Consider the following 15,430-nt stretch of genomic DNA (forward strand, 5'->3'; position numbering starts at 1 on the left):
GATGGCCCTCTCAGTGTTTATTTCATGATTATGACTGTCTGACATAACATAAATAATTAATATTATGTAATAAAATATAGAAATAATATACAAATAAATGATAATACATACAATAAAATATAATAAATATAGGCTAATTCAAAGTAATATATATATATATATATATATATATATATATATATATATATATATTGTATAACCGTATACAGTAAATTAAATTAATTAATGTAAAGTAAATTATTTAATGAATATAACAAAAATAAATAAAAAATATACATACACACATACACACACAGTATTATAACATATGATTTTTTTTTTTTTTTTCTCACACTGGATGCTCATATATCGTGAGCACGTGGCGCGCGCGGTCAGCTGGTCACATGACTCTGGTGGAAGCAGCAGCAGCAGCAGCAGCATGGCTCTGCTCTTCAGCGATGAGGAGATCCAGCAGGCCTGGACCGAGCTGGACGAGCCGCAGCTCGACGGAGGATGGGAGCTCTTCACCGAGACCATGAACGTCAAAATATACCGACTTTACAACAAGGTGAATACAGCACGAACGACACGACGCGCACGCGCTAACAAAACAATGCAGCAAAGCGATCTGTCTTCTGCTTTACAACATATTACAACCTTAAACACAACAACAACTAAGTATATACTGTCTAACATATTGCAATGTTTGTTTTTGATTATTATTACAAGCAAAACTGCCGCATAAAATGCCCAAAGGACATACTTTCTTCTATATAGTGTTGAACATACTGTATGTTGTATACATAATATGATTTATAAGCTTCAGACTCACTTAAAAGCACCAGACCTGTGTTGTGTTCCAGGGTTATTGTACAACTAAATCTAAAAACATAATGGTAAACGTTAACTGAACGAATTAATGAATCTCAGTTTCATTTTGTATAACTTTTATGTACTAAAAAAATAAAAATAAAACTGAAATAAAAATTCTATACACATTAAAAAAAGAAGAAGAGAATAACAGATTACAAAAACACACAAAATATATTTTAACTAAAATAAATGGAAGATATAAAAAAAACTAAATAAAAAATTATTATAACTATTATCTCAATGATACTAAACACGTTTGTGTTTTAGAAAAATAAAATGCATAAAAGAGGAGACCATGCTAGTTGACACACGTTGTCATACTACATGTATTTTAATAAATAGAATATTTTTGATCAAATGTCCAAATACACAGTTGTTTTCTTTAAATCAACATACACATCTAGTTTTTGAATTAGTAATTTTTGACAGTTCTGTCCTCTAAACTAAAATTCCAGTATTATCATATTTTATTAATTATTATGAGTAATTGTTTTCGATTTCACAAATTGTTCATGCCCATTTATCCTTGCACATTTGTCATGTAGGCTATTACTTTGTATTTCGTTATTTGTGTTTAGATTTTGTTTTATATGCTGTTTAATTGCAGGCTTCAATGTGACAACTTACCCCCCATATAAGATATTGGCTTTTAAAAATAAATGAGCCCTGACAGATATTCACTGGAGTTGAAAATGTATGTACAGTGAGGAAAATAAGTATTTGAACACCCTGCTATTTTGCAAGTTCTCCCACTTAGAAATCATGGAGGGGTCTGAAATTGTCATCGTAGGTGCATGTCCACTGTGAGAGACATAATCTAAAAAAAAAAATCACAATGTATGATTTTTTAACTATTTATTCGTATGATACAGCTGCAAATAAGTATTTGAACACCTGAAAAAATCAATGTTAATATTTGGTACAGTAGCCTTTGTTTGCAATTACAGAGGTCAAACGTTTCCTGTAGTTTTTCACCAGGTTTGCACACACTGCAGGAGGGATTTTGGCCCACTACTCCACACAGATCTTCTCTAGATCAGTCAGGTTTCTGGCCTGTCGCTGAGAAACACGGAGTTTGAGCTCCCTCAAAGATTCTCTATTGGGTTTAGGTCTGGAGACTGGCTAGGCCACGCCAGAACCTTGATATGCTTCTTACAGAGCCACTCCTTGGTTATCCTGGCTGTGTGCTTGGTCATTGTCATGTTGGAAGACCCAGCCTCGACCCATCTTCAATGCTCTAACTGAGGGAAGGAGGTTGTTCCCCAGAATCTCGCAATACATGGCCCCGGTCATCCTCTCCTTAATACAGTGCAGTCGCCCTGTCCCATGTGCAGAAAAACACCCCAAAGCATGATGCTACCACCCCATGCTTCACAGTAGGGATGGTGTTCTTGGGATGGTACTCATCATTCTTCTTCCTCCAAACACGTTTAGTGGAATTATGACCAAAAGTTCTATTTTGGTCTCATCTGACCACATGACTTTCTCCCATGACTCCTCTGGATCATCCAAATGGTCATTGGCAAACTTAAGTCGGGCCTGGACATGTGCTGGTTTAAGCAGGGGAACCTTCCGTGCCATGCATGATTTCAAACCATGGCGTCTTAGTGTATTACCAACAGTAACCTTGGAAGCGGTGGTCCCAGCTCTTTTCAGGTCATTGACCAGCTCCTCCCGTGTAGTTCTGGGCTGATTTCTCACCTTTCTTAGGATCATTGAGACCCCACGGTGAGATCTTGCATGGAGCCCCAGTCCGAGGGAGATTGACAGTCATGTTTAGCTTCTTCCATTTTCTAATGATTGCTCCAACAGTGGACCTTTTTCACCAAGCTGCTTGGCAATTTCCCGTAGCCCTTTCCAGCCTTGTGGAGGTGTACAATTTTGTCTCTAGTGTCTTTGGACAGCTCTTTGGTCTTGGCCATGTTAGTAGTTGGATTCTTACTGATTGTATGGGGTGGACAGGTGTCTTTATGCAGCTAACGACCTCAAACAGGTGCATCTAATTTAGGATAATAAATGGAGTGGAGGTGGACATTTTAAAGGCAGACTAACAGGTCTTTGAGGGTCAGAATTCTAGCTGATAGACAGGTGTTCAAAAACTTATTTGCAGCTGTATCATACAAATAAATAGTTAAAAAATCATAAATTGTGATTTCTGGATTTTTTTTTTAGATTATGTCTCTCACAGTGGACATGCACCTACGATGACAATTTCAGACCCCTCCATGATTTCTAAGTGGGAGAACTTGCAAAATAGCAGGGTGTTCAAATACTTATTTTCCTCACTGTATATGTCTATGTGTTATATGTTCGCTGATTTCATTGTGCTTTATAAAATGCAGAGGCTGCATAGTATTTCAAAGTTCTGTAAGTTAGTGTGCCACGCTGCGGATGAAATGACTTTAGATCCACATGTTTTAGTGATTTCTAAGTAAAAACATACAAGCAAAAGCAAGCATGACTGATGCATTCAAGAGGTGCTGTCTGCATGCATCGGGATCAGTTTCCCTTCTCGTGCATCCATAACGGCGCACATGTGAGTCATATATCACGGCGCTTGTTCAGTGTTACAGGCTCTTGCTGTGATCCTGGGTCGTGTTTGTGATGCATTTGTCTTTAATGTCATGTTTGACAGGAAACGGGTCTGTACGAGTACAAAGTGTTCGGTTCTCTGGCCAGCTGCGCTCCAGATCTCTGCGCAGATGTCTACATGGATCTGAGCTACAGGAGACAGTGGGACTCGTATGTCAAAGGTAAATATGAGTGGGACTCGTTGATCTTTCACAGCCAAACGTCTTCATGAAACCATCATTAAGAGCTGGCTAGATTACTTACAAACTGTATTTAGATTGCATGACAAAAATTGTAGTCGGTAACGTAATCTATTACATTACACATTTTAGGTAAAATAATCAGAGTACCTTTTGCCGTCAGTTTTATCATTAAAATAAACAATTGCTTAAAAAGGTGAAACACTTTATTTGTTTACCTGAATGTCATGTGACCATTAACTAATGTCAAAGAACCATGAACATGCAAATGTGTTTCTTTAAAATCTCAGGAGGTTTTTAAGTATATATTAGGTAAAAGAGGTTCAGCTGACCAAAAAATTAAAAAAGAGAGAGAGAGAATCCCTGCATGACATGTAAATTAGAAATAACGTGCATTTTGATGTGTTTGTAATGTAATTGTAATCATGTAATCAAAATTAACAGTAGTCTGAGTATTTCATCGTGCAATATGATCAAATTACAAATACTTGTAATTAGATTACATGTAATCCAGATCACTTGTAATCAGTTACTACTCAGCACTGCCATCATTACATCGAAATTCACCCTTCAACCTCAGAGTTACGTTAGTTTGAACCTCAGTATTACTTGTAAAGCAGGTTTAGACAGAATCCTGAAGTTGTGAATCATCACTGAAGAAATGACAGTTGATACACCCATTTCTAGCCAAACAGCTCAACAGGCTTTTGTTTTGGTTAAAAAACAATATGTTAACTTGTGCTTGTACTGGTGTTCAAAATTTCCATATTTGGCTTCATGGAGCTCAAACAAACTGTCGCCCACTTGAAATGCTTCACAGGGCTTGTGTTTTTTTTTCCTCTATATTTTGAAGTTCCTCCTGTGGCTGGTGGTCAAATTCATTCAGATATGCAGGTACATGCACACATACGTCTTGTAGTTTAGTGTTTAGATTGAGGCAGTGCTGTGTTTATTCAGTAGTTTGTACAGTATGTGTGTAGATTGTGCTCGTGATGTGGTTTAAACACACAGGTCTTTATATATGGAGTTTCTCAGTAGACTGATCCAGAATCAGATCCCTCAGTCTGTATAGGGTCAGTCGTAATCATGTGAAAGGCAGGAACTGACCCTGGATCAGATTTTTGTCCACTCAACAGGTTTGTACTTTGAAACTCCTCAGTAGCTTTTACTGTTTAATCAAAGGTGTTAATAAGTAACACTCAAGTAGTAGAGCACCAGCTTCATGCTTAAAGTGGCCTACATACCATGTGTAGCATTTTAGTATGTGGTTTCACTCACAATACATAAAAAACTGCAAGCTGCAAGTTTCGTTCTTAACGAAACTACACCAAAACAGCATAAATACTACTAGAATTTTTAAAAACTTTAATTTACCTTGCATAAACTTTTATGGGGAAAAAAAAAATTCTTTTTTTTTCTATTTTCTGTTTCCTTTTTAATTTTAGTTAAAGTTTCAGTGATTTTGTTGTGTTTTTGTAATTTTTTTAAATATTTTTTTTAATGCATATATATTTATGTATGTAGTTTCTATTCATTTTTTTTATTTCGGTTTTAGTTATTTTAGTAAATCCAGCCAAACTAAGAAGAAATATTAATTATTTATTTACCTTCATTTTATTTCAAGTAATGAAATGTGTATATATACCACCTGTTTTTGATACTGTACTTTAAGACTTCTGGATGATTTCTATCCATACTAGTGTATTTAAAAAAAAAAAAAAAATTTTTAAATATGTAAATGTGGGTGGTCGTATGCTAATGAGCTTGTGGTTGTGAAAGTATAACCTCAATGCTTTCTGAACGAGTTGTTTTTTGCAGTTTATTGTTAACAAATGGTCTAAATTTGTTCATTTGACTGAAGCAGTTTTGTTCTGAAGGATTGTGAGCATTTTATTTCAATACCGTTCCATGAAATGTCCATTTAAAGCAAGTTAATGTTTAAAACGATCAACGCAGAGCTCGATCTGTTCTGTCTTGATCTGGGAACTATTAAACCATCTTTAACAATCACTTCGGTCCATGTTTGTGCTCTGGTTCGAGACATGAAATGTGTTTTCGCTGTCCAGAAGATCTGCTCTACATCACCGTCCATCTCAATCTCTTTATTGCATTGTTTATTTCAACAAGCTTTTTTTCCCACCCTGGACTTATTTTGTAATTGCATGAGAGTGCATTTGTTGAGAAACTGTATGTTTAATGTAATCAGCTCTTTAGTTTTTCCTCGGTTGGGTGGTGTATTTCCCGCAAACACAAGCGGAGCATGAACGTGTGCGTGTGGGTGGAGTGGCGTTTTATTAGAAACACATCTCTGGCTCCAGACGTGCTCGCGTTTGAGCTGATCTCTCATGAAGAGCCTCATGCGTCTGTGCTGCAGTCCTGATGGATGTGCTCTTTTCCTGTGGGTGTTTGTTTGTGGCATAACTCTCCAGAAATCCCACCCAAACCCTGCTTTACACACACAAAGCGACCTCTAGCTCTCCATTGCATAACAGCCATTTACGGTTTTTATGACTTTGTGCTCCAGTGTCATTGTTTTCTTCAAATAAACGCTTCAGTTAGACTGCAGGAGTTGTTTAGAACATCATGTTTTTGTTCAGTCTCTCTTCTCTGTAGTTATGCCCGGCTCTTGTGTGATTTCACTGAATGCAGATCTCGGAGTTGTGTAATTTTACTCGTGCTTTGTCTTTTAATTGCTGGTATGAATAGTGTCGGACCACCAGAGCGCTGAAATGTGGTTTGTGTTAAATCGGTCAAGAATCGCTTGTGATTACAATCACACGTAAACGCCTTCGCCTCCACCCTTGTTTTCTGAATACATCATCGTTTTCACGCTAGATACGCCTGTGAACCATTCAGACCTGGAACAAACCCTCCTGTGAGCCTATTGAGAAACTATTGTAGTGTTTATTATTACTTTCAATCCATTTTTATTTTTATTATTTCTAAGTTAGTTTTAGTCATTTTTTTTGTTTTTGGTAACTAGCTAAAATAAAATATTTGTTTATTTTATTTATATTTAAATTTATTTTATTTTTGTTTTCATTTTCTGTTTGGTTGCAGTTTTAGTAATATTGTGTTTTTGTCATTTCTATTAGTTTTTTTTAACAACTAGCTAAAATACAATTGTATTTTTATTTTTTTTTAAAGTTTATTTTCTGTTTTTATTTTAAATTTAGTTTTACTAATGTTGTGTTTTTGTTGTTTTTATTACTTTTTTGTCCTTGTAGTTTGTGTGTATTTTGTTTATTTATTTGTTTTTTGTTTGTTTTGTTATTTTAGTACATTAAGTTAAACTAAATGAAAATGAGAAATATTGCCTTAGCAATTAGTGGAAATTTTAAATTTTTACAAATTTTATTTTTGCTAAATTTTATTGTATTTTCTGTTTTAATTTTAATTTTAAAGTTGCTTTTTATCATGTTTATTATTTTTCAGTTAAAGCTTATTGTATTGTTTTCGTTGTAATTTAGTAATTTCATTAAAATAATAACTGAAATATATTAAATATTAGTTTGTTTTGCACTCAAGTGTTTTTGCACTGTGATGTTTGCGACGCCTAGCATTTCGATTCAAAAGCGATTGTCCTCCCTGATAGCCTCCAGTCTTCTGGGAAGATGTTTAGATGTTGGACCTGGAATTTGGGAGGGAATTGCTCCCAGAAGAGTAAGAGTTCAGTAGAGGTTCAGGTCTGGGTTTAATGCAGGTCAGCCAAGTTCTTCCTCACAGACTACATGGACGTCTCTCTGTGTCACGCTGGAAGAGAAAAGGATCCTCCCTGAACTCATGTCACAAAACTGGAAGCACACAGTGTCTCTAAAATGACATTTAATAGGCTTGCATTAAGATTCATCCACACTGATAGACACACATTTTCCCCCTTGTAGTGTAGATTTAATTTGTAAAATATTTTGTTTATGCAAATTAGTATTTTTTTTTTTTGTTCTATTGGTTATTTAATTAATATATACATTTTTTTATATTTAATTTCTAGAAAATGTAACTATATTGTGATATATACCATTAACCTTGATGTAAAACTACTCATACATGGATTGTTTTTTGTCATATCCCATCACTGTGTGTGTGTCGTCCTCAGAGCTGCACGAGAAGGACTACGGCGGACAGAAAGCCATATACTGGGAGGTGAAATATCCATTACCTCTATCCAACAGGGATGTATCCTCCGTATGCTCCGACAAATAGAGTGTGTGTGTGTGTGGGAATGGACAGATTCATGTGAACTCTGACCAGTATCTGAAAATAAAATTTCAGACATACCTGTATAAGCTTAAATCAACCTCAGATACAAAAGTAGAAATCATAACAGCTTGCTTTCTCTTTTGTCTCCATCAATAAGGCTCAGGTCCCCCTTCATGAGAAACACAAATGTGTTTATTGTAGTATTTCTTTAAGTATATTGCTAATTGATAAAGTCATCATCACTGTACGTGTGTTGTGCTGTGTTGGTCTGTGGCTGAGGCCTTAACTCTCTTCAGTACGTGTATGTGCGGGAGCGCCGGGATCTGGACGTGGGAGGACGTAAGATCTCTGTGGTTTTAGCCAAGAGCTCGTCTGTGTCTCAGTGTCCAGAGAAGAAGGGCGTGATCCGGGTCAAAGACTACAAACAGAGTCTGGCCATGGAGAGCGATGGCTCCGGCGGCACCAAAGGTACAAACACACGTCTGACGCATTCGAGCAGAGCTGATGAGCTCAGGGGAAGTCTGACCGTGTTAACCAGACGCTACACAGTGTCCATCAACATTGTTATTACACTGATCCAAAAATCCTGCTCCATCTGATTCTCATATACAAAACAGACGAAAGAACTGAACAAAAATATACGTTTATGGATCAAGGAATGATTTGGCATTGATTTGCTCAACTTTTTATGTATTAACAAATACAGCAGTTTTGTTTTCAGTGAGGCCAGAAATATTGATTTTCTCGTGTTTATGTCTGGTTAACACGGTCTAATGTGTGTCTGTTGAATTGGCGTATTCCTCCTGAGGATTATTAGAGAGAAACTGTTTTCCCATGATCCTTTAGACTGATCTGAGATGAGATCAGAGGTGTTTTTCTGAGAGACTCGACTTCTCATTGCGTCCTGAAGCTGAATGAATAATAACAGTGTTTGTTCTGAATCATATTGCAGTGTTTATGAACTACTTTGACAATCCTGGAGGAATGATCCCGACGTGGCTGGTGAACTGGGCAGCGAAGGTGAGTGCTGCAGAGTTCCTGGTGTAATCCGAGATGAGGTGAGAGTGTTGATGGATGTGTTTTGTTCGCAGACGGGTGTCCCTGGCTTTCTCACCGACATGAAGAAGGCCTGCAGTAACTACAGCAGCTACTGCAACAACAGCAAGTGATGCACGAGAGAGTGCGTCCTCTGCTTCTCTGCTTCTGTTTCCTGTCAGGAGGGCATTCTGGGTAGAGTTACTGCTGTTTCTGTGGTGGTCGGAGAAAACATGTCTGAAGTCCTTCTTTATTGTTCTTTTGTTGTCTTAACGATACAATTGTCTGTTAAAGAACGGAATGAATCCAGCTTCCTGTTGAACTTTGGCAGGAAATTAGAGCTAATTTGAGTTTGGAAAATCTGTTTAATGTAATATAGATTGATCATAGCACTTTAAATGATCGTTATTTGTGAATGTATGAAAAGATTAATTGTTATAGGTCAAATGCACAAAATCAATCAACAAGCCTTCCTGTAGTTTCTTTTGCTCACCAAGTCTGCATTTATTTGATCAAAAATACAGTAAAACAGTTTTAATTATGAAATAGTATTACAATTTAAATGAACGGTTTTCTGTGTGAATATATTGTCAAATGTAATTTATATATGTGTTGCAAAGCTGAATTATCAGCATCATTACTCCAGTCTTCAGTGTCACACGATCCTTCAGAAATTATTCTAATGTGCTGATTTGCTACTCAATTATTATTATTATTATTATTAGTATTCAATTATCAATAATGGTTCGTATTATCAATGTTGCGGTTTTTGTTGCGTAATATTTTTTTCTGGCTTTTTTGATGAATTGAAATTTCAAAAGCATTCATTTGAAATGTAAATATTTTCTAACATTATAAATGTATTTACTGTCACTTTTGATCAATTTAGTGCTGCTTTGCTTAAAAGGAAAACTTTTGAATAGTTTCCACACAAATGTGAAGCAGCACAACGGTTTTCAACACTGATAATAATCAGAAATGTTTCTTGAGCAGCAAATCAGTACATTAGACTGATTTCTGAAGAATCATGTGACACTGAAGACTGGAGTAATGATGCTGAAAATCCAGCTTTGATCGCAGCAATAAATTACATTTTAACATTTTCATACAGAAAACCGTTATTTAAAATTGTAATTATATTTTAACATTTTTTTTACTGTAGTTTAGATTAAATAAATGCAGTCTTGGTGAGCAGAAGAGACTACTTACAAAAAGTGATTTAGGTTTAAGTGTCCTAATAAGCATGAGGGTCGCAGTATGTGATCTGAACAGTTATATAATAATAATAATGGTATAGTTTTGTTCCTCACCTTCAACAACTGAACACAATCATGCACTTACTGTATATTTCACAAGATGTTTTAGCATGTACTGGTGCTGAATGAGTCCCTGCTCCTTCCCATGAGCCTCTGCAGATGGGTGTTATGGATTATAGTGATCCAGCGCCCTCTGCTGGTGGATTCAAGGGCTGTGACTTTACAAAGACGCTAAAGTTGACACTGATTTTATTTTAATGGTCGATGCCGTTTTTAACAGTTAATGTATCCTGCTGTATATTGGGAAATGCAATTATATTTCTGATACTTTGCAGAGACTTTTAAACCGAAATGACACTCAGGATCATGCATAAATCACATTTATGACAATTAATAGAAAACTGAGATGGGACTACAGTATATTGATGAACATTTGATTTGCATGGAAAATGATATGCCTACATATACACGTCTGAAATCAAAATTGTGTGCTGTTTACATGTTAATGCTGAGCACAGAAAAAAATTGGCTGTTAAAATATAATTTTGATATGCAAAATCTGGCTTATAATTATAATCAAGACTATTAAATGCCAGATTTGTGCAGTGTGGATATGCATAATGAAACTTTACATGACACTGCATGAATCTGAATGTTACGGTGGATGAATGATGTATTTGATACTGTAACAGCAGTTTAAAAAGCACTTTGATGCAATCCAGGCCATTAATATCAGCTGGTGTTTACTGACTAACATGTATTTGTTAGTAGGAAATGGAGATTATATTTATAGGAAATGAAGTGACATTGCCTTTGACTCCGCTTTAACACTTCGTAGTTTCATTGTGTCTTGGTGTGGTGTTTTCCTCTGGTTCTGTTGTTTTTTTTTTTTTTCTTTTTTTTTTTTGACGTCTCTACCTCTTGAACTCACAGTGCTGAAAATGAAAAAAAATAATAATAATTCTGTACATTCTTCCTCAACCTCTTCATTATTGCAATAAACTGGTGTTCTGCCTTTGAATGCAGTTGAAGAATGAAGTTTTTTTTTCTTTAGTTGTGTTTCACACGAACTGTGTTAAAAGCTGCACTTAAAATGCCTATAAAGCAACATGATCATGGATTTGAGTCCAAAAGATGAAAAATTATATGGTACAACATTTTAAACTGAATGCAGTAGTTGTGGCTCTACCTGCTGGTCAATAATGTAATTACAGCCTTCAATGTCAGTAGCTTATTTTTTTGTTTGGTCATAGACTGTCACTTGCACTGTAAAAAATGACTGTGATTTTAACGGTAAAAAACTTTGAAAATGCTACAGTAAAAACCTGTTAAATACGGTAAGTTCCTGTAAAATTTACAGGGGAAAAACGTAAACTGACGTTCCCAGAATTCCCTGCGTTGCATTTTGTTTGAATTTGATGTTTTTTCTTTGTAATAACTGTTTCTTGGTTTTTCTTATCAGTTATGTTTATTAGGGTTGTATGTTACATCTAATGTTGTTAAATTAATGTTTATTGCATATTTTAATGAGTCTCACCATGATGGTGTTTAGTGCTTGTGTGAATGACACTGTGCACCTTCTATATATGCTATTATTTAAAAGCTGCTTGTGATGGGCTTTGGTTCATCATGTGACTCTCATCACCACCTGCATTTGGTGGTTATCAGTGTATTTCAAAGGTACAAAACAGATTTCAGTACTTCAATAGGTTGGTATATTAACATTATATCAGTTAATGAAATTACGGTATTTAAATGTAAATTTAAGTTAAAACCGTAAAACCTAAAATGTTGTTACCGTATTTTTTACGGTAGAATTCCGGCAACCACAGCTGCTGGTTTTTTACTGTAAATTTTACGGAATTTTTTTTTTACAGTGTAGGTAATCTTTAACCAGTGTTATTTTAGGATCATTGAGATACTGTTATAGTTTTTTTTAATATAAATATTTTAGATCAGTTTATATTTTCATTTTAGTTTTAGCAGTTTCAATATTTTGTGGTTTTGCCGTTTTTAGTAATTTATTTATTTTATAAAGTTAAATTAAATTGAGGTTTAGCTGAATTTTTAAAATTCTATATAATCTATTTTAATGTTTATGAAGTAACTTTTTTAATAGTTTTACTTACAGTTTTAGTTGACGACAATATCCCTGCTTTAAACGTCCTGGTTGAGGCAAAATGATTGATATAATATATTTTTTTTCTTTCAGTCTTCTGCTTTTCTTTTAATGTATTTTCATCCCTCTCCTCTCTTGCACAGTAAATAAAAAGTATATTTAAGTATTTGAGGACATGCGTGTTATTAGTGTTTGGTAAATGTCCTGCTGTACATGATCAGGGTCTGTTGTGTACGTTTATATGATAAATCAGTTTCATCATTGCAGGTTGAAGCTTATTGTGACTGTTAACATTGTAATTATATTTAGAGTAATTGTGATCCTGTTAATACCAACTTAAAGAGCGACTCTTCAAATTTAAAAGAAATCATATTTTGTATGAAATCAATTTCACACATTGTGACATTATTTTCATGATTTCACTTCCATTTTTTTTAATACTGTACATTTTACAGATTTTGAGTTTGTTTATAATGCTTATTTTCAAAGGTGATTCTCATTAATATTATTTCTTGATTATCAGAATTTAAAGGCAGAAGAGCCAATAACACATGCCGTATAAATACTGTACTAATTAAATATGATAGATACATTTCCAAAACTCCTGAGCAACCACCCAGAATACCTTAGCAACTCCATAGCAAAGCCTAGCAACCAGTCACAATATCTTAGCAAACACCTGAATTTCCCTAGCAACCAGTCAAAACACCTGAAATACCTTAGCAACTGCATAGCAATGCCTTAGCAACCAGTCAACACACCTGGAATACCTAGAAATGTGATGTTATTTCCGGTAAGGGAGCAGTGAGCGCTGATGCTCCCTAGAATTTGCGGTGCATTGTGATTTTCAGGGAGCGAAAGTTCCAGTGCACTGGAAGGATTTCACGACTGAGACAGCCCTTAATATGGCCGACTCCCTGATCAGTGCCCTGACTATTGAACAAGGGAGCTGATTTAGACGCAGCCCTGGAACACCTTTGCAAGTGCATAGCAATGCCTTGCAACCAGCCAAAACAACTTTAACTGCCTATCAACCACCTAGACGACCTTAGCAACTGCATAGCAATACCTAGCAACCAATCAAAACACATTAAGATCCACCCAGTATTCTTTAGCAAATGCAATAGCAATGCCTAGCAACCAGTCAAAACACCTTAGAAACCACATAGCAACCACCCAGAATACCGTAAAAACTGCATAGCAATGCCCTAGCAACCAGTCAAAATAGTTTAGCAACAGCCCATAATGCATTCATTTTAGTTTGTGCTGTCACGAAAATAATGTAAAAAAACCTTAAAATTGTCCTATTGGTTTTGTTTATACAAAATATCATTTCTTCTTTTTTTCATTGTATTCTGTGGTTAAATGTAACCTTGTAAGGCTCTGTGAGATTGACCCTTGTGAATGTTTTTCTTGGCTGAGCTCTTAATGCAAATGTGTCCATTTGAGCTGGAGGAAACAATGAAGCTGAAGCTGAGATGTTTGAGATGGTCTATATTTGTCCCACATCTGATCCCTGAAACGCTGCTCTTGAATAACATCAGGTACTCCACCGCTTCTTTCCACTGGCTGTCCTTCACCAGTGCAAGGCAAATATATTTCTTGGCCAGCTGTTGTATTTCTTCTGATTGGTCATATACAGGACTAATTAGCTTCAGAAAGCGATACACTTCTCCCGGTCTGTTTGAAAACCTCCTCCAATTTCCCAGGTGCCCGTCTGTCTGAACAGACGCTCCTCTCAGAAACCTTCCCGTCTGCAGCTTTTGTGATTCTTAATAGATTACAATTAGAGATAGAGGGGCCTCTGGGAACAGGCATCCTGATGCTGAATAGGCTTTTATGGGTCTTTTTGATCTACAGCGTCATGCGCATGCAGCGAGTTTTGATGGAGGTTATAATTGCAGACGTTACCTGGCACTGTATCTGGCCCCTCTATCTGCAGCCAAGAAGCCCCTGAACTCAAGGTTAGGTAATTATTTTCATAAGCATATGCTTTGCATTGTTGAAATCTTAACCGCTCTGGCGTCGAGGAGAGTCCAGGATCTGCTGCCAGTTTATAGGAGTCCAAACAAAGTGCTTCTGCAGGTAACTCATTTGGATTTGTGCTGGGATTTATCAGAGAAGCTACGTAAGACTGGAGTTGTTTATTATTATTATTATTATTATTAGTAGTAGTAGTAGTAGTAGTAGTAGTAGTATTGTTATTATTATTATTATTATTATTACTACTACAATGGACTCAGAGAGTAAGAAACACTTTATATTGTTAATAAATTTGTAGAACTCACTGCCATGTTGCTAGGGTCTTTTTAAATGGTTGCTAGGGCTTTGAAATACAATTGCCAAAGTATTCTGCTTAACTACCTATAACTTTAACTAACCGGTTAGCAATGTGTTAAGTTTTTAGACGCATTATGGATGCTAGGTTAGCTTGCTAAGATATTCTGGGTAGTCGTTAGGTTGTTCTGGTGGTTGTTAAGTCATTGCTAAAGTGTTCTGTGTAGTTAAGTGGTTGCTAGGGTCTTCTGGGTGGTTGTTAAACAGTTGCTAGGGTGTTCCGTGTAGTTAAGTGGTAGCTTTAGTAATCTGGGATGTTTTTAAGTGGTTACTAGGGTGTTCTGGGTGGTTGCTAAATAGTTGCTAGGGTTTTCTGGGCAGTTAAGAGGTTGCTAGGGTGTTCAGAGTGGTCATTAAACAGTTGCTAGGGTGTTCTGGGCAGTTAAGTGGATGCTTGGGTGTTCTGGGTGGTTGTTACAGTTATTTTATTTATAGATAATAAATAACACTCAAATAAAAACAGACAACTTAATTATACATTTTTAATGATATATTTGTGTTTTTACTCCAATTTGTTTTTGATATAGGCTATAAACATTTCAACAGTGGCTGTCCAAAAAACTTGTTTTCATGATGGATTCATTCAAACATATATTAAATAAATGATCACTAACAGGTTAAGTAAAAATATAATGAATGTATAATGTAATATAGTCCCTTTTTTATAGCAAAATCCTCCTCCATAGAATTGTTTTACAGTTGACTAACGAGCGGTGGACATGAAATGCTTTCCTGAGGTAAATGTAAGGTCCGCGGATGAATTACACGAGTCACGACACAATTCAGTAAGTTGTACTGTTTCTTTCAACATCATCTGATATTTATTTTCTGTTTTAACTATTAGTAAAGAGGGAGAGATA

At 35.7% G+C, this 15,430-nt stretch overlaps 1 protein-coding gene across 2 annotated transcripts; it reads left to right on the forward strand.

The window, feature by feature from the left end:
• Positions 1-332: 332 nt before the first annotated feature.
• On the forward strand, positions 333-12,372 carry pctp (phosphatidylcholine transfer protein). Of its 2 annotated transcripts, XM_058771815.1 has the most exons (7): positions 360-547; positions 3,488-3,605; positions 4,477-4,517; positions 7,720-7,799; positions 8,120-8,291; positions 8,776-8,843; positions 8,915-12,372. In XM_058771815.1, the coding sequence occupies exons 1-7, from the start codon at positions 493-495 to the stop codon at positions 8,990-8,992; spliced, it is 612 nt and encodes a 203-aa protein (XP_058627798.1). In that variant the 5' UTR covers positions 360-492; the 3' UTR covers positions 8,993-12,372. The 2 variants fall into 2 exon arrangements, with proteins under 2 accessions (XP_058627797.1, XP_058627798.1); XM_058771814.1 differs by lacking the exon at positions 4,477-4,517 and having other exon boundaries at positions 333-547.
• The last annotated feature ends 3,058 nt before the right edge of the window (positions 12,373-15,430 follow it).

Source organism: Onychostoma macrolepis, chromosome 03, assembly GCF_012432095.1.
Source record: "Onychostoma macrolepis isolate SWU-2019 chromosome 03, ASM1243209v1, whole genome shotgun sequence".
Taxonomy (NCBI): domain Eukaryota; kingdom Metazoa; phylum Chordata; class Actinopteri; order Cypriniformes; family Cyprinidae; genus Onychostoma; species Onychostoma macrolepis.